Source organism: Lactuca serriola, chromosome 8, assembly GCF_051521515.1.
Source record: "Lactuca serriola cultivar US96UC23 chromosome 8, Lser_US96UC23_V15, whole genome shotgun sequence".
NCBI lineage: Eukaryota > Viridiplantae > Streptophyta > Magnoliopsida > Asterales > Asteraceae > Lactuca > Lactuca serriola.
In genome coordinates, this window is record NC_136415.1 from 16,957,098 (window position 1) to 16,982,103 (window position 25,006).

A 25,006-nucleotide genomic window follows, 5' to 3' on the forward strand; every position below is an offset into this window, starting at 1 on the left:
GCTCAAACAAAGGATATGACGGATATGGTTTGGTATCCAGGGCTAAAGAGGCAGTAAGGAACCATAGGAAGAAGATTAAGACGTTTATATAGGCTCCAAGTCCCGAATTCAGGGTTTTCCACGCACAGACCAGACTCGCCGAGTCACCTTGGCCGACTCGTCGAGTCGGTCACTTACTCCTCGACCCGGATCCCGCTCGGACTCGCCGAGTTCCTTCTTGGACTCGCCGAGTCGCCCCTTAAAATTAAGGTTTTCTTTCCTTTCTTGGCCTTCAAAACTTTGGGTGTTACATTTTGAAACAATAAAGACCATCTTATTAAAATTTTAAGGGATAATGACTTAGGAAGGTAATAAGGTTTTCAGTTTGTCCGTATTGGGTCACTAAGGTTTTTTTTGTGCGTATTAGACCAATATGGTTGTTATTACCGTTTAGAAATAGTCATTTTTACCGGTTTTAACTGGTAAAATGACTATTTCTAAACGGTAATAACAACCATATTGGTCTAATACGCACAAAAAAACCTTAGTGACCTAATACGGACAAGCTGGAAACCTTATTACCCTCCTAAGTCATTAACCCTAATTTTAAAGACATTGAGAATGTATGACCATCAATAGTAAACTACTTTGTTTAGAACTCGCGTCGTCCCATATAACCTGCTACTCCTCTATATGGCGAAGCTCTTCATCTATAGTCGTCCCTTTGGGGACATCCGATAAAATTGGAACGGTACAGAGAAGATTAGCATGGCCCCTGCGCAAAGATGACACACACAAATTGAGAAATGGTCCAAATTTTTTTTAACCCTTCGTCGTCTTCTCTGGAACCCTAATTCCCTTTTCAAATGCTAATAGAGTTTAATTGCAATTCTTACGTTTCAGTAGTTCATCTACTGAAGTCATGATCAGACAACATGTGGATTCTATGGTCAGATTGATCTTCTTGTTGATGTCTTCAACCATTTGAGGCAGGTAAGGGTGATATTTCTTTCTATAAAGTCTCCTTTAAGTTTTTTACTTTTCCTGTCATTAAGTTTCATGTTTTATAAACTTCCGTTTATGTGTTGTATATAGTCTGTATGTGTTTGTTTATGTGCTGATTTTTTTATTCATTTTGCAACTTCAGTTTCTTAGTTCATGTTGTGGTTTTGCTTTTTATAAAATAATTGATAATAGACATCTTCTGCAAGTCCCTGTTGGTTTTATATTTCCATTCGTAATCAAATGTAAAGTGAGATTGTTTTTGTACATATGGATGTGTTCATGTAAACATTTAAATGACAAAAAAGAAGTTATTGATAAAATGTTGCATATTTATGTAATGAAGATCATTAGTCATATGAGTTTTTGGATTTAGAAGTTCTGGAAGGGTTGTAAGATAAGTTTAAATGAAAGCAACTATTTTCAGTCAAACAAATTAGTCACTATTTCTAAACGGTAATAACAACCATATTGGTCTAATAGTCACAAAAAAACCTTAGTGACCTAATACGAAAAAAACTGAAAACTTTATTACCCTCCTAAATCATTAACCCAAATTTTAAAAGTTAGTACAAAACTGCAACAAAAACAAACCATATACACCAAAGCTGTAATTTACTTTTTTTTTTTTAATAAATGCTATTTAATTATGTTATGAAAATTTATTAAAAAAGAAAAAAAAAAAAGCGACATGACCATATCGGCCCCACGTGTACGTTAAGGAACTCAGAGATGGGACACTTGGACTACATTATTACAAGTAAATCAGACGTATCATTGCCTGCTTTTGGTCCCGCCCGAATTTAGTGTACACTGCCCCACTGTTATTCACCACTCACTCACTAGTCACTACCTCCCTACTCCATCAATTATAATTCCAAATTGCAAAATAGGTCCTCCACCTTTTCATCATGTGACTAACTAATCCCCTGCCTTTCATAATTAAAACTTGAATAATAAGTCCCTCTTCGTTTATCATAATCTCTAATTGGAAAATGTTCATTTTGGTCAAACAACAATCTTTAGGCATGCATCATTAGGCACTAGGCAAGGTTGTTAGATATTGTGTTAGTGTAGTCGTTATTAACATGACATTTATAAGTTGTTTAAATTTAAAAAATCATGTCATAATCCATACAAGATTAGTCATTTTATATTGGTTTGTAGATCTAACACTTATTCCCTTTTCTCTTTTAGTTAAATAAGTATATTTTTTGAATTAGCCTTGAATTTTAATGGACATTCTCTTTTTCACATCAAGATGATTGTAAATTTTCAATTTAGCATTCAATGTTTCTTGTAGGTTATTCTTAGTTCATTACCAACAATTTGGTTTTTAATGCACGTTATTAGAAGGTCTCACTTGATACCATAATCATAAATCATAATGACTAACCTCTTTCTTCATTCTATATGATGTGCCTCTTAAATATGTAGATTAACTGAAATAGAAAATATTAACATGACGTGTTTGTATGTGTTGCATAGTGGTAACAAAAGGTATTAAGTCATAAATAACCAATATTTGAAAATCATGTGTTGAATAAGATGATTCTTAATGAATTATTTCTTTGAATAATATGTATCGGAGTTCCTACTTTTAAAACGACACATCCAAAAACTTCAAAACTATGATCAAATTATTATTTAATAGGAAATAAAAATTCAAAATTAACGTTGTTAGATATTAACAGTAGTTAAAAGAGAAAATGACAAAAATAGTCATTTACACTAATGGGATTACAAAAATAGCCAAAAAAATCAAAATTAGCCCACAATTTCGCAGATGGAGATGCCTCATCTGCAAAATCAGCATCTCATATGCGAATGTACAAGCACCTAAAGCACAGCTGTGCTTTAGGTGCTTGTACATTCGCAGATGCTTTTAATTTTTTTTTTTTTAATTTTTTTTTTCTGTATATATAGGGGTAATTTCGCAGATGGAATAGGTCCATCTGCGATTTACTCTCATTCTATCTGCGAAATTGTGGGTTTTTTTTTTTTTTAGTTTGACTATGAAATGAATTGGTTTGACTACGAAATCATGTTGCTATATAAAAAGTTTTGTAGAAAAATATCATTTTGGTTGTTATTTGTTTAGGAACTTTCTCTACAATTTGCTCAAAAAATGATTGAATATTTGGTTTGTCTTGTAACCGGTGGGAGATGGCAAGTTAATGGAACCTGATTTATATAACAACCAAAATGATATTTTTCTACAAAACTTTTTATATAGCAACATGATTTCGTAGTCAAACCAATTCATTTCATAGTCAAACTAAAAAAAAAAAATACAAAAAAAAACCACAATATCGCAGATAGAATGAGAGTAAATCGCAGATGGACCTATTCCATCTGCGAAATTACCCCTATATATATAAAAAAAATTAAAAAATAAAAAAATAAAAGCACCTGCGAATGTACAAGCACCTAAAGCACAGCTGTGCTTTAGGTGCTTGTATATTCGCAGATGAGATGCTCATTTCGCAGATGGGGCATCTCCATCTGCAAAATCGTAGGCTAATTTTGTAATTTTGATTTTTTTTGGCTATTTTTATAATGCAATTAGTGTAAATGACTATTTTTGTCATTTTCTCTAGTTAAAACAAATTAACTTTTTCTGTTTTCATTGCAAATCGTCTCATAATCAAACATCGCTATTACTTATTTCCATTCATAAGCACAATATTTAAGTAGCCCGAAACTTTCGTATTTCTTATCTAAAGAAATACAAAGTTGAAGGATCTAAACGTCGAATTTCCAAAGTAAGAGATCCAATTGTAAGTCTGTACAGAAGTCAAGGTTCCCTCACTCATGACCTCTCAACAACAAACAACAAATCCAACTTTCGGATTAACTCACAACAACCCATCACAAGTAGGCCCCACCTACTTGTTCATTTTCTTTTTACTTTTTACAGCCCTTTTCTGCATTTACCACACCACTCCATGCCATTGCCCAAAGACCTCTCTCTCTCTCTCTCTCTCTCTCTCGTGTGTGTGTTTCATGCAACTGCGAGCCAGAAAGAGTCGACAATGCACTCAAACCTCGAGATTCACTGATAAAAAAAATGATAAAAATGTTGCATCAATTTCTCTGCAATTTTGTTTTTCCTCCAACGCAATGGTTATCTGTTTAAGCATCGATTCCTGTGCTCCGTCGTTCGTGAGCTAGTTCGCCGGATTATGATGTTCGTTCCGCGTCATCGCCCCAACTCCGTATATTAAGCGCGGATTTTCAGGTTTAATTTTACTAAACTTTGACTTTTACTTGCTGTTGAAGTGATTTTGTAGCAATCGCGTTTTTGTCGTTAATGAATTTGTGTTTTCAATACTAAATGTGTTTGCTAACAGTTTCTCAATACGAATCAGCACTGATTCTTGTGTGATATGTTCGTTCGTCATCATCGTGGAACCTGCTTAACTTAAACGCCGATTTTCAGGTTTGATTTGACTTGACTTTGTGTTTTACAGCAATTGCTTTTGTTTCTTGCAGGAGTTAGTTTCTCAATACTAGATGTGCCATCTGTTAGGTTTTCAATAGATAGTTATCCCTGTCATCCGTTTACTAATTTTCTGATTCTGTTTATCACTGGGTAAATAAAACTCCAGCTCCACATGATTTGGTTTGCTGATTTGTTTCTCTGTTCTTATAGATTAGTGATATTTTTTTTTTTTTTTTTTTTGGGGGGGGAGGGGGGGGGGTTCATTTTTTGTTAAGTAGTGCATCTCTTTGTATGGATATTTACGAACTGAAAACATGGATAATAGTTTTGTGTGTGCAGTTGTTAGGTCTTAACTTTCAAGTAAAAGAAGAATGTTCCAGATCCATAACTTTTTGTAGCTTTCTGTTTTTCTTCTTAAAGCAAATAGAGTGATATCTACTCTACCCATTTTTCATCTTAGAACCATTTGAACATGCAATTGTAGATTTTTTCCCCCTTTTTTCCCAAATGGAGCAAGGAAAACAAATTTTAAAACATTAGGAAAGAAGCAATTTTCTTTTCCTCATTGTATAATTAGTATAATCAAAGAACAGGGAATGAGGCCTGTGCTGTTGATATTTTAGTACTTTTACATAGGAAAGTATAACAAAGTAACAGTGGGACTTAGATGTGACTCTTTTGTTTGGTCTTGTCACCTATGCACCACATATAGATTATAACATGTAAATTCTACCACTCTTGTTCACAAAGGTAGGCATAATTTTCAGGCGTACAAAGTTATGTTTCTAATTGCAAATTTATCACCAACATAGACATGATAACTTGTCATGGTGGCATGGTATTCATGGTGAAATTGGATCTTCATGTAGTGGTATTATAAGCTTTCATTTGCATTAGCTTCTGATTTTCTGCTAGAGTTATAATAAGACTAATCATGGAATGATATCTCCTTTTGTGCAACGACTAAGTTGAATGAGGGATTCTTATTTTGGAACAGAGGACAATATTCCTCAGTTGGATGAACAAAACCGAACTGATAATGGACCATTATTTTGCTGGAAACAACTGATACTGAATGTGGAACTTTGAGCTAAAACTAGACAGTTATAATAATAGGAAAATTTAGTATGCTTATGTTCTCTTTATGTGAATTACAATTGCTATATGTGATCTCAAATAGACTTCTGATGCTAATTTAAAATTATAAATTTCAGGTAGACAAGTTTGCAAGTTTTGCTTAGTCTTGTGAAAGGAATCATGAAGAGGAAGTACGCTAACTTACACCAAAACACACATCAATTTGATCCACTGCGTAAGTATCATTTAAAGCCTCGTTAGATCATGAAACCCAATACCATTGAAGCCTTTCCTTTCCTTTATTTACATCTAAAATTTAAACTAGAAGTTATATATTAAAAGGCAAAAAAGCAGCAAAATATATGATTGTTTATTCAAAGTATTGTAACGTCTCTTCTTATATACAACCAGCTTTTGAAGCATACTGGTGTGGTTCATGGGTGCCTGTGGAAAGCTTAAGAATCAGAAATGGAATTGTTAGCGTGTTTATCATAAAAGAAGGAGAGTCAACTGAAGAAACCATTCCCATGTCAGACCTTCGAATAAGGTCAAGAAAAGCAAATTTGGCTGATTGCACTTGCTTTTTAAGACCCGGAATAGATGTTTGTGTGCTTTCTACTATTCCATCAACAGAAGAGGAGTCAACCAACGAGAATCCAAAACCTGTAAGTTGTTTTCAAGTCAAACTAAAACCATACTGTATTCTTTAAAAGCATGCATGCTATTGTTTCATAGCTTAATTGTTATTCTCTTGATGCTAATATAAGCAATTAAGCATTTTTCTTTTACTGTTACAGGTCTGGATTGATGCTAAAATAAGTTCAGTGGAGAGGAAGCCTCATGAGGAAGATAAATGCGTCTGTGAATTCCATGTGAGCATCTACATGAAGCAAGGTCCTGTCGGATTGATCAAGAAAGCGGTTCATAAAGAGACCAAAATGCTACATATTGATCAGATGTCCATTCTTCAAAAGCTTGAATTGAAGCCTTGTGAAAGCAACCACTATCGTTGGCATCATTCTGAAGACTGCAATTCACGTCATATATTTAAACTATTTACAGGAAAATTCTCTTCAGATATATCATGGTTAATTGTTGCATCTGTCTACAAGCAACTTGTTTTTGATGTGAAGCCAGTGGACAACCAGATTGTGTATCAAATTTGGGATGGTGATGATGATGGTGATGGTGAAAAGAGTTTGCGAAATTCTGAAAATCATTCAACTTCAAGTGCACTTAATTTCAAAGTAGAAAATGGAATTTCCACTCCTTTCATTGTCCCCTTCAGTCTAGTAGAGGAAAAGAAAGCTGTTTGTGGTGTTGATGAATTTGCTTCATCATCCTACTTTGACCTCATGGACGTAAGGCGTTCAAAACGTAGGAATGTCCAACCTGAACGCTATCTGGGTGATGATAATGTATCAGAGTCAGAAATTGATTTGTCTCGGTTTGGATTATACAGGCCAAACAGCTCAAAATACGAGGAAGTCCCAGTTGCATTCTCAATTCAGGATGATCATTCATTGAAAGATGAAAATAAATCGGAATACCTTAGGAAAGTATACAATCAAGAGGGTTATCTTGGAAGGCTGAATGATACTAACAAGTCAAAGGAGGTGAGAACAGAAGTTCCTTACAGACAAGATCCTTCTATGGCTTCTTCTTCTTCATCAAGGCCTTACATATATGCTGATACTTATAAGCCTGTAGTTTCTGATGATGAAGGAGGGGATCATAATACTAGTGACATATGGGCTAAGTACTTCAGCATGCAAGGTTCTTCCAAACTTAATAAACCCAAATATAAAGCTCCCAAAATGGACTATGATAGTTTGGGGGGTGGATTATGGAAGGGAAAAGCTATAGCAAACAAGGGAGGTCGTAAAAAGCGAGGTTCTTCTGGAAAGGAGAGTATCTTTGATACAATTACTTCTGTTAAGAAATCTGATTGTGCAAGTATTTATAGAGAATTGATGAGCAGATGCATGAGGAATATAGATGCATCCATCAACATGGAACAACCAGCTGTGATTGACCAGTGGAAACAGTTTCAGTTGGGCAAATCCTTGGACCAAAGGGAGAATAAAGAGATGCCTAAAAAAGAAGAAGAGGACGACCAAGAAGAAGAAGAAGAAATGACAGAAGAAAAAGAACTTGAAATGTTGTGGAAGGAGATGGAATTAGCACTTGCCACAACATATCTTATGGAAGAAACAGAGGTGTTATTATGTGTATATACTATATATTTTTTCTTTGTGATATACTAACATTCCAGTTAAATTTTCAGGGTTTAAATGAAATGCAAAAATCTAAGAGCCAGGAACCTAAATGCCTACATGATTACAGACTCAATGAACAGTTCGGGATTATCTGTAGATTATGTGGTCATGTTAGATCTGAAATAAAAGACATCTCACCTTCCTTTGTAAGTTATCTCAAGTCCTTGATACATATATAATATATAAACATTTCCAATATTAATTGTGTTTGTTGTATGAATTTGCAGTTACCAGGTGTAGTCTGGACGCCAAGCAAAGAAATCCAAACAGAAGAAGATGATTCAGAGCAAAACACACAAGATGCAGACACACGTCTTGAAATTGCATGTCTTCCTGCTTCATCCATCATGTCTGTATCAGATCAGAACGAAAATGTGTGGGCCCTGATTCCAAACCTTAGATACAAACTACGTTTTCACCAAAAAAGAGCTTTCGAATTTCTGTGGAGAAATCTAGCTGGCGATATCATACCTTCAGAAATGGAAGCAGCCAGCAAGAGAAGAGGCGGCTGTGTCATCTCCCACACTCCAGGAGCCGGGAAGACATTGCTTATAATATCGTTTCTGGTTAGCTACTTGAAGCTGTTTCCCGGGTCCCGCCCGTTGGTTCTGGCTCCAAAAACAACTTTATACACGTGGTACAAAGAAATCATTAAATGGGAGATTCCGATTCCTGTGTACCAAATCCACGGTGGTCAGACATACAGAGAACAAGTTTTAAAAAACAAACTGAAACTGGCTCCCGGCCTTCCCCGAAACCAAGACGTGATGCATGTGTTAGACTGTTTAGAGAAAATACAAAAATGGCTCACAACTCCAAGCGTCCTCTTAATGGGCTACACTTCCTTTCTAACACTTACTCGTGAAGATTCAAGCTATGCTCATCGCCAATACATGGCTAAAGTCCTTCGCCAATGTCCCGGGATTTTAATTCTCGATGAAGGCCATAATCCAAGAAGCACAAAGTCAAGACTAAGGAAAGGTTTGATGAAAGTACATACCCCTTTGAGAGTGCTTCTGTCGGGTACCCTTTTTCAGAACAACTTTGGTGAATACTTCAACACTTTGACATTAGCCAGACCACGTTTTGTGAACGAGGTACTCAAGAAACTAGATCCCACTTTCAAGAAGAGAAAGAAAGGAGTCGTCTCCAAGTTTTCACTTGAAAACAGAGCAAGAAAGCTGTTTGCCATCAAGATAGCAGAGCAAATCAACTCAAATGTTCAAAAGGACAGACAGCAGGGCTTGAACATTCTAAGAAGTTTAACAAGCAGATTCATCGACAACTATGAAGGTGGCAGTGCTGAAAATCTCCCAGGTCTGCAATGTTACACTTTAATGATGAAGTCCACCACCATTCAACAAGAAATCTTGCAAAAGCTTCAAGACAGGAGACCAGTGTACAAAGGCTTTCCTTTAGAGCTTGAACTTTTAATCACACTCGGGTCCATACATCCCTGGTTGATCCAAACGACTTCATGTGCAAGCCAATATTTTGAACCTGAAGAACTGAAGGCCCTTGAAGGACTCAAATCCGACATTAGGCTAGGCTCCAAAGTCAGATTTGTGATGAATTTAGTCCCTCGTTGTCTACTCAGAAAAGAAAAGGTCTTGATATTTTGCCACAACATTGCTCCAATGAATCTGTTTATAGAAACATTCGAGCGGTTTTACGGGTGGAAACAAGGCGTAGAGGTTCTAGTCCTTAAAGGAGAACTGGAGCTATTTGAAAGAGGAAGAGTGATGGATAAATTCGAAGAGCCTGGAGGTCCATCGAAGGTCATGTTGGCTTCCATCAATGCATGTGCTGAAGGAATTAGTCTCACAGCAGCTTCACGTGTCATCCTACTGGATTCAGAATGGAATCCTTCTAAAAGCAAACAGGCAATCGCTCGTGCTTTCCGCCCTGGACAAGACAAAGTGGTTTATGTCTACCAGTTGCTTGCAACAGGGACTCTAGAAGAAGAGAAACACAGCAGGACCACATGGAAAGAATGGGTGTCGAGTATGATTTTCAGTGAGGAACTGGTGGAAGATCCTTCTCATTGGTCAGCACCCAAGATTGAAGACGAGTTGCTTAGAGAAATTGTGGAAGAAGATCGAGCTTCACTGTTTCATGCCATTATGAAGAACGAAAAAGCCTCCAATATGGTGGTTAGAGGCAGAGAGTAACAATTACTAATTTAAAATATCTCCTTTCTGTTTTCTAATAATCAAACAAACGTCCATTGCATTTTTAGACAATAAATTATGGTTTGGCATGTGTGTTTAATATGGTCAGGGTGTATGAACTAACTTATGTTCTTTAAAGATCTCGTTCTTTGGATATCCTATTCTTCTGTTCTTCTTTGTCACTGGTTTTCCAGCTTCCGATGTTTGTTTGGAGCACCTCCATATATTATTTAAGCGCTGGTTTCAGGTTTAATTTTAGTTTTACTGGTTGTTGAAGTGATTTTTTAGCTAGGAATTGTGTTTATGTCGTGTAGGTATTTGTTTATTAATACTAATAATTCTTTTATCTAATAATTTCTCACAGGAATCATCGTGATCACCAGTTTTCAGGTTTGATTTGACTGGACTTTTGTTTTTTACTGGAAAGTTTTGAAATTATTGAAGTGATAGTGTAGCAATTGGTTTTGTTTCTTGCAGGAATTAGTTTCTCTATACTAATTGTGCTATCTGTTTGTTTTTCAATAAGAATTGCTAACGATTGACATTAAACATGGGACTTTTTTTGGAACCAAGTACAATATTAGCGGTTGGATGAATCAAACACAACTACTAATTGATCAATATTTTGTTAGAAACAACTGATGTTGGATGGTGGAACTCTGAGCTAGATCTAGAGGCAGTAATAATAATGAATTTTTTTTACTAGTCTTATGTTGTGTTTATGTGAATTTTAATTGCTATATGCTTAGCCAACTACTCTCATACATGACCATGTCTTTATAGAGCAAGTGCACACAATTGTGGATGAAATCAGAATAGTCAACTGATGTTTCTTGTATTGACTTATAAATTTTCAACTACAAGCTATGCATTGCTGGTGTTTTTTTCCTTATGAGATATAAAGTGCTAAGTGTGAAAGCTTAAGGAAGCAGCAGGCGAGTCAGTTGTCCATGGTGTTCTTTTTACCAATTCATTATTGTAAATAAGAAACGAAGAAGAAAGTGAAATGTGGCATAAGCTTCTCAACTTAATTATGAAAAACGCTCAAGAATATATACAAGCTAATCATGAGCAGGAGAGGCTATATTGTGGCTACGAATTGGGCCTGGTTCGGCCCATGGGCTGAAAGTATATAAACCTTAAAATCTAGAATAACCCTTATTTTCACACTTTCAATTTCAAGATTCTTTCAACCCTCTTGATTGCTCAAAGTCAATATTCACCCAAAAACATTACAAGTATATTGGACGAAATTGCAAGTACACAAAAAAAAGCGACCAGAGGAAATCGTAGGTGGCCCTAGACCATCTACGATTTCAAGAAAAAAAACCAATTATATGAGACGAAATCGTAGACCATGGGATGAAATCGTAGGTGCATAACCACCTGCAATTTGAGTAGCTATTTTCAGAAAAACTCGATTTTTGGCTATTTTTTAAAAATTCATTAATGTGTTTGGCTAAATTTGTAATTTTATAAAAAATTTAATTGGAGAGAAGTAAATTGATTAAGGGAGCAATCCATAAAAAAAAGAAGAGGTACAAGACCAATGTGTAAAATACGTATACAAAGGTGCTTGAAAGTAAAAACCAATTCTCCCCGCTTTGTCACGAACCAAGTTTCTGGAAAATTCTACAATCGTCTAGAGGACTCCGGAACAATCAAGTATACTCGAGAAGTCTCCAAAGAGATCAGGAATGCTCTACGAGACCCTGGAAGATGCTAGAATATTGTAGATGTCCGTGGAGCAAAGGAGAACGATCCGGAATAATCAAGAGGACGCTAGACGAAGCTAGAACGACCCGGAAGACTTTGGAATGATCTAGAACACGCTAGATCATACAAGAATGATTTGGATAATGTCGGGACGACTTAGAGATTTCTAGAGCATCGAATACAAGTCTACCATGTTCTAGAGTCTTGTAAAATCTATGTATATAACAGGAAGAGTCTAGATTAGTCATGAATGATCGGGACCTAGAAACTTCCATTTGAGGAGGTGTAAGGTTCCTATAAATAGGGGGAGGACTCATTTGTCCAAACCATCAAGAAGTTGCCTTGTAAAGAAGTTGAGTTATATAATAAAAGCTTTCTTGAAGTGTCCCTTGTCGTAAATCTTGCTTCCTAAGTTCGTTAGTACATCTAGATCGTCGAAGTTAGCCTGACTTAGTCGGAGAAGCACTAAGTGGCACACGGTATTGACTAGTCTAAAAGAGTCATCCCGTGACACGTGGTATCAGAGCCAGGTTCGAGCAAGCAAGAGACCATTACGATGGAAGCAGTAAGTGAAGTATTCAACATTCCCCCTGTCGTCGAGGAGAAAGGAAGGAAGTCCAAGAAGAGGGATCAATCGGTAGATGCCTTGGCAAGCTTAGAAAACAAGCTTACAAGGACAGAGATTAACGTCGGTGAGATCCTTGAATGGAAGGATACCGTCGATCAATTCGTTGCTGAGATAAGTGACACGAGCGATGGATTGAAGGAGACCATCGGTGTCATCAAGGAAGAAGTCCTTGGACTTATCAACACCCTGCATAGTGAGTTCCGTGAGAAGGTAGACGCATTACAAGCCGAAGTAAACCTGTGCAAGGCAGCAATCACTGGAGGGACCATTGCAAGAACGTTTCCGCACACAAAAGCACCCAAACCATTGAAGTATGGAGGTAAACGCGAACCCAAAGAACTTGACGAATTCTTTTGGTCGATGGAATGCTACTTCAATGCTAGTCAAGTGAAGGACGACAAGACGAAGGTAGATATAGCCGTACTTTATCTATGCGAGAGTGCAGCTCTATGGTGGCGAAGGAAGCACGATGATATTGAAAAAGGATTATATACCATAGACACATGGAAAGAATTCAAGAGGTAACTCAAGAGACAATTCTGCCCACATAATGCTGAAGATATAGCGATGAAGAAACTTCGTGGGCTAAAGCATACGGGATCCATCCGAGACTATACAGTCGAGTTCACAAGCTTGATGCTAGAGTTACCCGACATGCAGGAGAAGGACAAACTTTTCTATTTTATGGATGAACTACAATCTTGGGCCTACAACGAGCTCAAGAGGAGAAATGTCAAAGACATTGACGAAGCTATTGCCGTGGCAGAAGATCTAATGGAATTTCGAAAAGAAAGCACGGTTAAGAAGAATAGTGGGGGAGAACAAACTATGACGGAATCGGAACCAAAACAAAACGCACCCCAACCTTTAAATACGAAAGGAAAAGAAATCGAAGGAAGAAACCGAAGAGAAGAGCGAAAAAAGATCAAGTGCTACTTGTGTGATGGTCATCACTTGATCCGAGACTGTCCGAAGAAAAAGACTTTCTATGCGATGGTTTTGCAAGAAAAAGAAGACGAAGCACAAATAAGCTCAATGTGTTTTCTGAACTCAATATCGAAAGATAAGATAAAATCTTCTAAGAAGGAAGAAAATAAAGGAGGAAGTCTCATGTTCGTCGAAGTTAAAGTGAATGCAAGGAACACTAAGGCGCTAGTAGATTCTGGAGCAACACATAGTTTCATCGCAGAGGAAGAAGCAAGGAAGTTGGGTATTCATTATACAAAGGAGTTAGGTCAGTTGAAGGTTGTCAACTCTCCATCTAATCCGATCCTCGGAGTTTCTCGTGGAATACCCATGAAGATTGCAGAATGGGAAGGGGCCATCGACTTGATAGTGGTTCCGATGGACGACTATCGCATGGTACTAGGAATGGATTTCCTGGATATGGTATGTCCTTGGTCGTTCGAAAGAGACAACACCCTGCGTATAACCAAGGGATCAACTATCCATATAATTCCCTTGGAAAGAAGAAAGACAAAAGCACGATCCCTTTCAACTATGAAGATGTGTTATGACCAGAGCAATATAATCAAGAAGAATATGAAGCCAAAAGGGGAAGTTCGAATAAGCAAGGCACGTTTGAAGGAACAGGGATCCATATCCCACATGAAGAGTTACTCAAGGTTTTACGAGGCTGAGAGAAGAAATAGGATTCAAAGTACATCAAGAAATAAAAGAACGCCTTACTCGAAGAGATACTTTGGAGAAAACGAAAAGACACGAAGTAGCCCCGTGACAAGATCGAGACATATGTATAGAAGACTTGACGAGGACGTCAAGGGTTTAAGTGGGGGAGGGTGTCACGAACCAAGTTTCTGGAAAATTCTACAATCGTCTAGAGAACTCCGGAACAATCAAGTATACTCGAGAAGTCTCCAAAGAGATCAGGAATGCTCTACGAGACCCTGGAAGATGCTAGAATATTGTAGATGTCCGTGGAGCAAAGGAGAACGATCCGGAATAATCAAGAGGACGCTAGACGAAGCTAGAACGACCCGGAAGACTTTGGAATGATCTAGAACACGCTAGATCATACAAGAATGATTTGGATAATGTCGGGACGACTTAGAGATTTCTAGAGCATCGTATACAAGTCTACCATGTTCTAGAGTCTTGTAAAATCTATGTATATAGCAGGAAGAGTCTAGATTAGTCATGAATGATCGGGACCTAGAAACTTCCATTTGAGGAGGTGTAAGGTTCCTATAAATAGGGGGAGGACTCATTTGTCCAAACCATCAAGAAGTTGTCTTGCAAAGAAGTTGAGTTATATAATAGAAGCTTTCTTGAAGTGTCCCTTGTCGTAAATCTTGCTTCCTAAGTTCGTTAGTACATCTAGATCGTCGAAGTTAGCCTGACTTAGTCGGAGAAGCACTAAGTGGCACACGATATTGACTAGTCTAAAAGAGTCATCCCGTGACAGCTTGGTTAAGATCGGCTCATTTCGTATATAGCGATCGGGCTGTCGGCGGCTACGCACTCCGTCGACGTTGATCTTCGGCGAATCTTTTAAGGTTCAGCTTCATCAGAGTTGTCAATTTTGTAGGCTTCTCTTCCTATATCCTCTTTCTGTGTTTCTTTCAAATTAACCTGGGGTTTATTTTCTGGATGACTATTTATCATGAATTCTTTTGTAGCAAATCTATTTTACCTTCTCTTCGGTGCTCCTGTTCCTCGTTTTTTGGTCGATTTTAGGTCATCTCGTTTTTGTTCTTTATGTTTTGGTGTACTAAGGCTAAGAGGAGTGGTAGCATGTCTAGCACATGCTAAACACATTGCCACATCATAATTTTACCTTCCACATAAGCTTTTATCTTAAACACATACACCTGGATTTTAAGAGAAAAAAAAATCAAAAAAAACCAATCAAAGGGCTTGATTTTTTTCAAAAAAATGAAAACAAAAAAAGAGACCAATCATAACCCATCTTCTCTTCTGTTTTTTCTCTTTCCTGTCGTCAAGCTCTTAGCGAGCATGGAAGAAGCGAGAAGTTTAACACATTGAAAGGAGTGGTGGCGAGTTTCATGGCGAGGGAGTTGGCGAGCCATTCCCTTTAGCCTAATGCATTGCACGCTGTTAATCAGAAATCTGAGGTCTTACATTGAACTTAGACACCCTAGGCCAGTTACCCTTATGACTGTTTGTTAGCTTTATCTATCCATTCTATGTATCTCACAGCTAGTGTTATTAATATTTATTATTTTATTATAAATCTATTTTATTAGGCTAAGCGGAGTGACACTCGCCAAAGCCACTCGCTTAGCTCGCCATGGGTTTAGAATACCACCCCTTAGCTCTCGCTAAGGAGGTCGCCAAGGAAAGAACGCCAAGGTTATAGCGAGATGTAAGAGAAATTGTTAAATACATTTGATTGGTTGATGCAATATTCTTGGGATTGTACATATATGTACGGTGGTCTTCAAAGTAATATGGTTGAAAATTAAATTCTCAATTTAAGACTTAGCAACCTCACCAATTTATTTGTGATATATATATATATATATATATATATATATATATATATATATATATATAATTTTTTATTAAAATAAAGTTATTAAATTAAATTACAAAAAGTAAATAAAAAAAATATATTTGTTAAAATATAGTAATTAAATTAAATTATAAAAAAAAATATAAAAAGTTGAGTGCTAAAAGTGTTATCACTCCTTATCAAATGTTAAGTGTAGGTGTTAAAAGGAGAAAAATGATATGACATTTAAAATGCTTATGTGGCAAGGTGCGAAGAGCGTTTAAAAAATAAAAAAATAAAAAAAAAAGTAAAATAAAAAAAAAAAAAAAACCAAATAAAAATCAAGAAATCAGAAACCCCTTTTGGCTAAACCTGTAGTCCTTCAACACGACTTCACGGCTTCACCTTGGACGTGGTGGGTTGGGGGCGGACGAGCTGTAGTTTTTTAGTCCTTCTCGTTCTCGACTTCACCTTGGTGGCTTGAATCCTAACCTACAAATTACAAGTAAGCTTCTGAGTTCTGACTTCTCGTCTCAACTTGCCTTAGTCCTTCTCGAATTGCAATTTTTAGTCTTGGTGTGGGTCGTCTATTATGTTCTGTTTTGTGCTTGATTTTCTCAAGTTTCCTTTTAGAAACTTAATTTTGTACAAAATTTTCAAGTTCTGATAGCGTTGAATTAGTTTAGATATAGATCTATAATCCATATGGCTCATGTTTAATAAACATCACAGACATCAGTCTTTTTCCTAAAGAAGAAAACTGCATTTGACTGGTGGTATAGGTTTTGTCCTGATAGCCACGAACACTATTAATCTAGTTGTATTATGCACTTATGCTGATCGGGACTTTAGTACACAACAAAGACATCCTTACATAGAGAAAATTCGTAATCAAGAGGGCTAAGTTTTGAATCATTGTTTTTCTTCCGGGCACCGTTAATCTCTGAACAGGGTAAGTGTAAATAATCAATAGATACGTCAGGCAGTATACTCCACAGAGAATGCTTTGGATGATGAGGTTTTGTGATCTTTTGATCCACTTTAACCAATTGGTTTAAAGCATTGTAGGTATTCGTTAAAATGCATGAATGAGACTGAATATAGAAATGTGGCTCATTAGATTTGCTCCTAATTCAGTATTTCCTGTATCTATAAGGGGAGCTTTTTACTATCATGTATCTTCGTCGGGCATCATTGATGTTACATAAATCAAGAAGGCCGTTTAGCAGCAGCAGCAGCAGCCATGATATTGCCAGCACCATTGATGAGCTTAATAAGGTGCATTTTTAATTATTTCTGTAACTTTAAGAATTAAATCTGTTTTTTATTTCTTTGATATCTACACCAGAATGGGAAGATGTCATTGAAGAATTCCATGTATTTATGTATCAAGAGACCTCAAAAAAATTTAGACCATGTTCGCTCTACTTATATTATTATATGGGACACTAATGATTGATGAAGTTTGACATTATAGAAACGGGAATTCAGTTAATTATAAAATGTTTGAAAATTTTCAGGAGATGGAATTTGTTTTTGGTGAAGCTCCGCCTACAAGTCTTACTGGTTCCAGTGAAAGTCAACCTATATCCCAAGACTCGGAGATTACACCTGTTGAAAAAATAAAAATGGAAATGGAAAATGAATCAAAACTGAGCCATATTAGTGTGAAAGGTGAAGCTCAAATGGTGGATGTGTCTGACAAGGATATTAGCAAGAGAGTTGCAATTGCAAGCTGTAAAGTTATTTTGGGGAAGAAAGTATATGACTTAGTTTCTGCCAACCAGGTTGCAAAGGGAGATGTTCTTAGTGTAGCAAAGATAGCTGGAATAACAGGAGCAAAACAGACTAGTAATCTTATCCCACTATGCCACAATATCAACTTAACTCATGTTGGTGTTGATTTACGATTAAACCCTTGTGATTATTGTGTTGAAATACGAGGGGAGGCTGCTTCAACAGGGAAAACTGGGGTTGAGATGGAAGCATTGACAGCAGTTACTCTTGCTGGGTTAACTGTTTATGATATGTGTAAGGCTGCATCAAAACATATTCAGATTACAGATGTACGATTGGAACATAAAACTGGAGGGAAGAGTGGGGATTGGTCTAGGGAGAAGAAACAATGATTCTTCAGATTATGTATGTTAGTGCTAAAACATTTTTTCAACACCTTGGATTAGGTTGTAGTATCATCAGATATTGTTCTTAGTATTATCATTTGCTAAATCTAAAAGAAATATAAAACCCCTTAGAAATTTTCATCTTATTGCTAAACAGGAAAAATATATGATCTTAAAATCATTCAACAATACAAAAGTTTTAATTAGACCGGAGCAATCTGTGATACCTGTCAGACACAAATTTATACGACAAAAATATGACAAACACAAACACGACACAAATTGTTAAATGTGTTTTGTGTATCAAACACACACACGTCATATAATTAATCCATGTGACTTGTGACAAGCCACGATTAAACATGTTTTTAACTATGTTACATAAAAATACGAATTTAATTTGGTTTTTATACATGTCGTGTCACGTGTTTATACGTGCCGCGTGTCAACACGAATTTAATTTGTGTTTAGAATATTTTAAATATATAAATAATTTGAATATTAGTCAACTTTATAAAAAACAAAAACAAATTATTTAGTTGAGAATTAAAATTTATAAACAAAAAATATATTATAGTTTAATATTTTATAGATAAATTTTTTTAGAAAAAAAAACATATTAAGGCTTTTTATTGAGTGAAACTTTTTGAATCTATTTAAAAAATAGTTTAATAAACTAATAAATGAAAGAAATATAAATAAATAATAAATAATTTTTATTTGTTTTCAGAAAATAATCACACGAATCGCAAGTGGTTAGACTCATCTGTGATTTTATGACTCCAGCTACGATATCACCTTCATGGGCTGCAATTTGGCATATTTTTGGCCCATGACTAGCCTAATATTGTGTAGGCATGAAATGTCTTATTTTTTTTTCTTAAATAATTGCAGGCTTTGTGCTATTGTTATATGCATTTGCTTGATTTGGTTTCTTGAATGCTTTATGGTTCCACTGATTAACTTTATCATTCAATACATCCATTCTAATCAAATAATATGTTTTCAATCAAAGATAGATTTTTCAAAGTCTCTTGCTGATTCTGACATCTGTCTTATTCAATTTTTTTATAAACAGTTGTAGATATTTATTAAATAAAAAATAAGTAAGAAGCTAGTAAAATATTAAATAAAAATATTCTTAATAACCAATCAACCCATTTAATTGTTATTTTTCTATTCCTACTCACAAACCAATCACATGAATTATCAACAATTACTTCAAAAATCATCTTCTTTTTGGCATTATAAAAGATTAATGCATTTCAATATTTCCAAATAGCCCAACAAGTTGTCATCAATATATCATCTAAAGCATTCCTTCTATTTGTAGAAACCAAAGCAATTTACACCCAATGCAAACAACCCCCTAGTCCTTCCCGACTTCACCTTGGAGGCTTAAAACCTAACCTACAAATTACAAGCTTTTTAGTTTTGTTTGACTTCTTGATTGTGCGGTTAATGACGTTGAGATATCAGTGAGATTGCGACGGGATACTGGTTTGAAGACCTAGAAAAAATAACGGGTCTTCAAACCAGTATTCCACCGCAATCTCACCAATATCCTGGGACTGGAACCGAAGCCGGTCCAGTATTCCAAACATCGCTAAGCTCCGCTTCCAGATCCATTTCTTTCCGGTTTAATCTCTTTACCGGCTCGATCCCACTTCATTTTCTGATTTCTTTAACAGCTTAACATAAGATTTCTTTTTTATTTTTTTACAGGTTTAATCTTTTCACATGTTTAATCTCACCTCTCTGATTTCCGGTTTAATCTGTCTACAAGTTTAATCCCTTTGTGTTTATGATATGTAGGGAGTGCTGAACTCAAACAGGTCCGAAATCAGAATTAAAGAACTCGTTGTGCTCAAGTGTTGAACTCAAACCGATCTAGAAATTGATTCATATAGAATTACAGATCTTCGTAAGCTTCTTTAGACCAAGTTAGTAAAATGTATATTTATTTACAACATTCATGTTTATGCTTTTCATGATGCAATAACAGAAGAAGGTACATTATAGTTTCTAGATTGTTTCATTGATCAAAGATTTTGACATAATTTATGGTACCGCTACTTTTGCGTTTTCACACCGCTTTTTCACAACTTCATCGTGGGCCTATTTAAAAAGTATCTTTCTTCTGGGCCAGCCCATCAGCTACTCTTTAGCCCAAAATATGAACGATATTTTTTCTTTTACCTCAATCTCATCAATCACCGATCCAACGTTTTCTTTTTCCTTCTTGCGACTTCCCTCCTGTTCTTGCCTGATCGGCAAATCTCCACCAATAAATTGAGCGACCAAGGCTCTTGACCTCCGACTTGATAAGTAGCATCAAAGTTGTCAATTCTGTAGGCTTCTCTTCCTATATCCTCTTTATGTGTTTCTTTCAAATTAACCTAGGGTTTATTTTCTGGATGACTTAATCATGAATTCTTTTGTTACAAATCGATTTTACCTTGTCGTCGTGCTACTGCTCCTCGTTTTTTGGTCGATTTCAGGTCATCTTGTTTTTGTTGTTTATGTTTTGTTGTACTAATGCATTGCAAGTTGTTATCATTCAAATTGCCTCGTTTGATTCTTTAATTGGGTTTTTAACCAGGAATATGAGGTCTTACATTGAACTTAGACACCCTAGGCCAATTACCCTTGTGATTGTTTGTTAGCTTTATCTATCCATTCTATGTATAGAGTTTAATTTATGTTCTTTAAATGGGTTATATTCTCTGTTGGAATTAGGGTTTAGAGGGTTTATGATGTTTTCCAGTGACTTTCATAACTGAAGTTGCTTCTTTCAGTTGAGTATTGTCGGATGTTTCAGACTAATCTACTTTCAACTTCTTCTCAATCTTTACACTTGCAATGGTCTCAGGATAAGGTTATTCGTATGCCACCATGATTCCCTTTAAGAGTTTAGTATCGGATCCTAACCTAGCATTGGTACCTGTTGCGTATGTTGAGCTAGTTGATCCTTCATAGTGATGCAACAATGATAAATTCAACTAACACGATGCTTGCATCATATATATATCTAACAACATTGTTCTTTTGATATTTGAGCTCCTAAATCTTTGGTACTTCTGAGCATGCAAATTTGTAAGCTGCAAGGACTTGCTATTGCAATACTGCTATTACTTTCCATGATATTACATCACAGGATGAACCTATATACATCCTGTCATGTTGCCTACTTAACTTTAGCATTACTAGAAGCATACATGTGCTTAGTAATATGGTTTACCTGAAGAACAGGTAGAAGGCAAACTTGGTTTTCAAATGACATAGCAGCAGAACAAAAATGTATAAAGTTTTATAAAATTGGAACAAAAATGAATCTTGAGTCGTAAAACCTCTTAATTAGGTTGGAATAAATCTAAAACTTGGTTACTGTTTAATGACATTGTCCCTCTGAAAAAAAATAGATGCCTTAAATGCCTTAAATCTTGATAGGGAAACACCTTATAATGATAAAGTACCAAGAAAAAAAAAAGTCTTACATGAACAGAAATTCTAAAAAGTTTGTAATTTTCTCATTTCCTTCACTAGAGACCTGCAATCTCTAATCATAGTCTCCCTCTTCTTCTATATGCTCCTCTTTCAATAGAAGCTTTGACAATTGCTCAATTAGGTTATATAGGCGCCTTCAGTAACTTGTTCTCATTATTTTTAAATCCTTTTTTTTACAGGTTTTAGTTACATAAAAGAGGAGGATGAATTTTGCAGCTTCTTTGTGTAGAAGATTAACCGTTAGCAACCTGGTTACAAAAATTCCTGTCTACAGTTCTGCAAGAGGTACACCTCTTATAACCCTTTTATTTATTTATTGTCTTTCCATTATATTCTTTTAATTGTGATAACATTTTTTTATTATTTTTAACTGAATGATAGATGTAACTGGAGATGGATTAAGCATGATATTCAGACGTTGGGCCACCAAAAAAACAGCAGGGTCAACAAAAAACGGACGTGACTCAAAACCCAAGATGCTTGGTGTCAAGAAGTTTGGTGGCGAGGTTCAACTAAATTTCTAAATTCATATTAAATATTTAAATCATATGTTTTGTTTATTTATTTATATTTGGGAAATACAGAGAGTGGTACCTGGGAATATCATTGTGAGACAAAGAGGCACTCGTTTCCACCCAGGAGATTATGTTGGAATGGGAAAAGATCATACACTTTATGCTTTGAAAGAAGGGTGTGTGAAATTTGAACGCCATAAGCTTAGTGGACGCAAGTGGATCCATGTTGAGCCCAAAGAAGGCCATGTACTTCACCCAATTTACGTGAAAGGTGCACCAGAGTCAAACACCACATCTTAGGTTGGCCTTTTTCTAAAAAAAATTTATAAATCATGTTTAATTAGTTCAACTTGAAAGATTTTTAAGTTTCATTTTGTTGACCTTTTAAATTTGGAATTTTTATTGAATAATTCATTGAGTTTTTGTTGGAAATTGTCAATTACTTGCAACTTGGCAAGTGTTTACTTCAATTGGTCTTTTACATAGACAAATCACTAAAGATATCTAAACATGTTTTATACTACTATACTTTATGCTAACAATCAAGTAGCAAAAAGATGTTCAATAGATTTAACAGTTTCATCACAAAGTGAGCAAATGCATGAGAGAATCGAGTTTTTGTAGGTAATCGATTTAAGTTAATTCCCCAACCTAAAAGGTTTAATATAAAAGGCACAAATTTGTTCAACCTTGTAGAAGCGTCTCTACTAGAAAGAGTTGGAAACTTGATACATTGCCTTGTAGAACTGACCAAGAATCCTTCAAATTCTAAATCAAACATGTCAGAATGATGTGAAAAAAAAAACCAAATAAAAGAAGAAATGAAGTCAATGTGACAAATGTTCACCTAAGGGTCTTTAGCTTACCGGTATCAAGAGTTGACGGGTATATGCCATTAGCTAAAAGGTGAGGGTTAAAAGTCCCGTTTGAAACGAAATGTGTACACTTTATTGTTGAAGATGAATATCAAACAACTCATGTGTGGCGTATATCCCTATTTTGGGTTTGAAATTATTAGACGGTTTACATTTTGTTCATGTGAATATGTAGAAAATTAAGTGTTAGATATGCTAAATTTGTTTTGTAATCATGCTCTCTTTTATAAAATTTTATTGTTTAAGATGAATATTAAAAAACTCATGAAACCTTCCAAAAAAACCTATAAGAACGGTTTACTATTTGAATATAACCGGAGTGCTGACTGGACATTTTGAATTGAACTATATAATTTGGATATTCGAATTTGTATATTGGTTTCGACTAAAACCAAATTATTATTTTGAATATTATATTTATTTTGGTTACTAAAATGAGAATAGGATAATTAAACAAAACTGATTTCTTATTTATTTATTTATATTTATATTTTTAATAATATTTTTATAACTAGTTATTATTTATTAACTTTTTATTTGTACAAATCGGCCCATTTTAGTGTTTGTCAATTTGAATTAATTTATATATTTTGTTGTAATGTTCTTAAAAACCAAATTGTAAAAACCGTTTCAACTGAATTATGAAAGAGTTGGTGCGTATGGGATATATACTTAATTCAAACTATCCAGGTTCATAGTTTAAAAACTGAAATCAATATGAATTTACTAGATCGGACTAAACCTACTCATTCAAACGAACATTCCTACCCATAAGGCATGTGTCAGCAAAAGGGGAAAAAAAACAAGAAAAATATTTGCGTGTTTACGATTGTCATGAAAACGTGCTTTCGTCGTACATATACGTATAAGGGCCCACACAAAGATATATAGAGTTAATGTAAACCGTCTTGTAGGTTTACCTATAAGAGTAGACAAACACGTACATTACACATTGATAGTCAATTATATGTACGGAGCCCGCAACAACTTGTTTTCGTCTTTTCCACATACAACCAAAATTGAATGAGCAAAGCTTTTCCTTGAAACAATACAAGTAGGAGTTTGGGATGGATAAGTTATAAGTTATAAGTCATAAGTATTGTGTTTGGGTTTGAGTTTAGGTTGGCCATATACAGGCTGTCGCCATGCTTCAACTTTGTTAAATTTCAATGCTCATGTCAAAGTTTTGTCTCTATCCATCTTTTTGGTACCTGTATACATTAATGATTAATCTGTTACTTGCTGACAAAAGAACAGCCGGATATCTAACATTTATAACTATATTGATATTGTTTGGTTAATAAAAATATTAAAATGTATGTTGATAGCATTTTAAAAATCATTTCTTTAAATTTGAAAATCCAAATCAATTAGGATAAAAATTAAATTCTTGTTGATCATAATGGCCTCCTTGGTGAACCGTGTTTTGTATCTAAAATAACAATCCTATCTATTTTTCGAGGATATCGTGGCAAAAAAATATATTGAAAAAACTAATCCATTTTTTACTTTATACGTACTATGGGTTACCCTTTTTATATTAGTTTCAGTATAAAGTTTATATAAGTAAGATTTAAAACTCATATATTAATATATCTTTATTATATAGGAAATTGATTTATAACTTTTAATTTTCCCAAAAGCCAACATTAACATCGAAATAATTTTTTTTAGTAAATTCAAATTCTGTAAATCAACATTAATTTGTGATTTTAAAATTGAAAATTTTGGATGGATAAGGAAAGGACAGCTTGAGAATGGAATTGGAGATTGATTTAGAATTAAGGAGATAGTAATCTCAGAGATGTCATTTTAATTACTAAGTATTCAATTGAAATTTCTGTAACTTTTCAAATGTTTTTAGTGATGATTGTAACATTGTTCATTTAACACTAAAATTTGTTAAAATCGAAACTCGGCGTGAAAATTGAAATTTTGTGGTAAAAAAGACCATTAGTGGTAAATGAACCATTAGCAACTTTTCTAATTACTTTTGTTCTAAATTGGTTGTATGACATATAACAAAAAGATTTTCATTTATTTAATTACTTTTGTTCTAAATTGGTTGTATGACATATAACAAAAAGATTTTCATTTATTATAGTAGATGTACGAACAATATATATATATATGTATATATATATATATATATATATATATATATATATATACTCTAATAAATGAAGGTTTTTTTTGCCACATGTCATCTTCTCA

General features: G+C 35.0%; 3 protein-coding genes and 1 non-coding gene across 6 annotated transcripts; all 4 read left to right on the forward strand.

The window, feature by feature from the left end:
• Nucleotides 1-697: 697 nt before the first annotated feature.
• On the forward strand, nt 698-800 carry LOC145071850 (U6 spliceosomal RNA). The gene has a single exon (XR_013690815.1). It is a non-coding gene; the product is annotated as a U6 spliceosomal RNA (small nuclear RNA).
• Nucleotides 801-3,928: 3,128 nt separating this feature from the next.
• Nucleotides 3,929-10,112, forward strand: LOC145071003 (SNF2 domain-containing protein CLASSY 1-like). 2 transcript variants are annotated; one of them, XM_079017951.1, is made up of 7 exons: nt 3,929-4,222; nt 4,335-4,423; nt 5,641-5,738; nt 5,915-6,168; nt 6,301-7,722; nt 7,791-7,928; nt 8,010-10,112. In XM_079017951.1, the coding sequence occupies exons 3-7, from the start codon at nt 5,684-5,686 to the stop codon at nt 9,951-9,953; spliced, it is 3,813 nt and encodes a 1,270-aa protein (XP_078874077.1). In that variant the 5' UTR covers nt 3,929-4,222; nt 4,335-4,423; nt 5,641-5,683; the 3' UTR covers nt 9,954-10,112. The 2 variants fall into 2 exon arrangements, with proteins under 2 accessions (XP_078874077.1, XP_078874079.1); XM_079017953.1 differs by having other exon boundaries at nt 4,353-4,423.
• A 6,013-nt stretch (nt 10,113-16,125) lies between these two features.
• Nucleotides 16,126-18,034, forward strand: CNX3 (cofactor of nitrate reductase and xanthine dehydrogenase 3). Of its 2 annotated transcripts, none has more exons than XM_079017811.1 (3): nt 16,126-16,277; nt 16,929-17,050; nt 17,293-18,034. In XM_079017811.1, exons 2-3 carry the CDS (start codon nt 16,946-16,948, stop codon nt 17,899-17,901), a joined length of 714 nt encoding a protein of 237 aa, XP_078873937.1. In that variant the 5' UTR covers nt 16,126-16,277; nt 16,929-16,945; the 3' UTR covers nt 17,902-18,034. The 2 variants fall into 2 exon arrangements, with proteins under 2 accessions (XP_078873937.1, XP_078873938.1); XM_079017812.1 differs by having other exon boundaries at nt 16,128-16,277; nt 16,910-17,050.
• Nucleotides 18,035-20,109: 2,075 nt separating this feature from the next.
• Nucleotides 20,110-22,349, forward strand: LOC145070385 (uncharacterized). The gene is made up of 4 exons (XM_079017317.1): nt 20,110-20,246; nt 21,582-21,687; nt 21,784-21,908; nt 21,987-22,349. Exons 2-4 carry the CDS (start codon nt 21,606-21,608, stop codon nt 22,215-22,217), a joined length of 438 nt encoding a protein of 145 aa, XP_078873443.1. The 5' UTR covers nt 20,110-20,246; nt 21,582-21,605; the 3' UTR covers nt 22,218-22,349.
• The last annotated feature ends 2,657 nt before the right edge of the window (nt 22,350-25,006 follow it).

What these genes read in the sequence shown, in the direction of transcription:
- LOC145071003 (XM_079017951.1), top strand. Translation starts at nt 5,684, where the DNA reads ATGAAGAGGAAGTACGCTAACTTACACCAAAACACACATCAATTTGAT. An exon ending in CCAACGAGAATCCAAAACCT is followed by an intron (nt 6,169 to 6,300) that starts GTAAGTTGTTTT and finishes TTACTGTTACAG; the next exon opens with GTCTGGATTGATGCTAAAAT. An exon ending in ATCTTATGGAAGAAACAGAG is followed by an intron (nt 7,723 to 7,790) that starts GTGTTATTATGT and finishes TTAAATTTTCAG; the next exon opens with GGTTTAAATGAAATGCAAAA.
- CNX3 (XM_079017811.1), top strand. Translation starts at nt 16,946, where the DNA reads ATGTATCTTCGTCGGGCATCATTGATGTTACATAAATCAAGAAGGCCG. An exon ending in CCATTGATGAGCTTAATAAG is followed by an intron (nt 17,051 to 17,292) that starts GTGCATTTTTAA and finishes GAAAATTTTCAG; the next exon opens with GAGATGGAATTTGTTTTTGG.
- LOC145070385 (XM_079017317.1), top strand. Translation starts at nt 21,606, where the DNA reads ATGAATTTTGCAGCTTCTTTGTGTAGAAGATTAACCGTTAGCAACCTG. An exon ending in TGTCTACAGTTCTGCAAGAG is followed by an intron (nt 21,688 to 21,783) that starts GTACACCTCTTA and finishes ACTGAATGATAG; the next exon opens with ATGTAACTGGAGATGGATTA. An exon ending in TCAAGAAGTTTGGTGGCGAG is followed by an intron (nt 21,909 to 21,986) that starts GTTCAACTAAAT and finishes TGGGAAATACAG; the next exon opens with AGAGTGGTACCTGGGAATAT.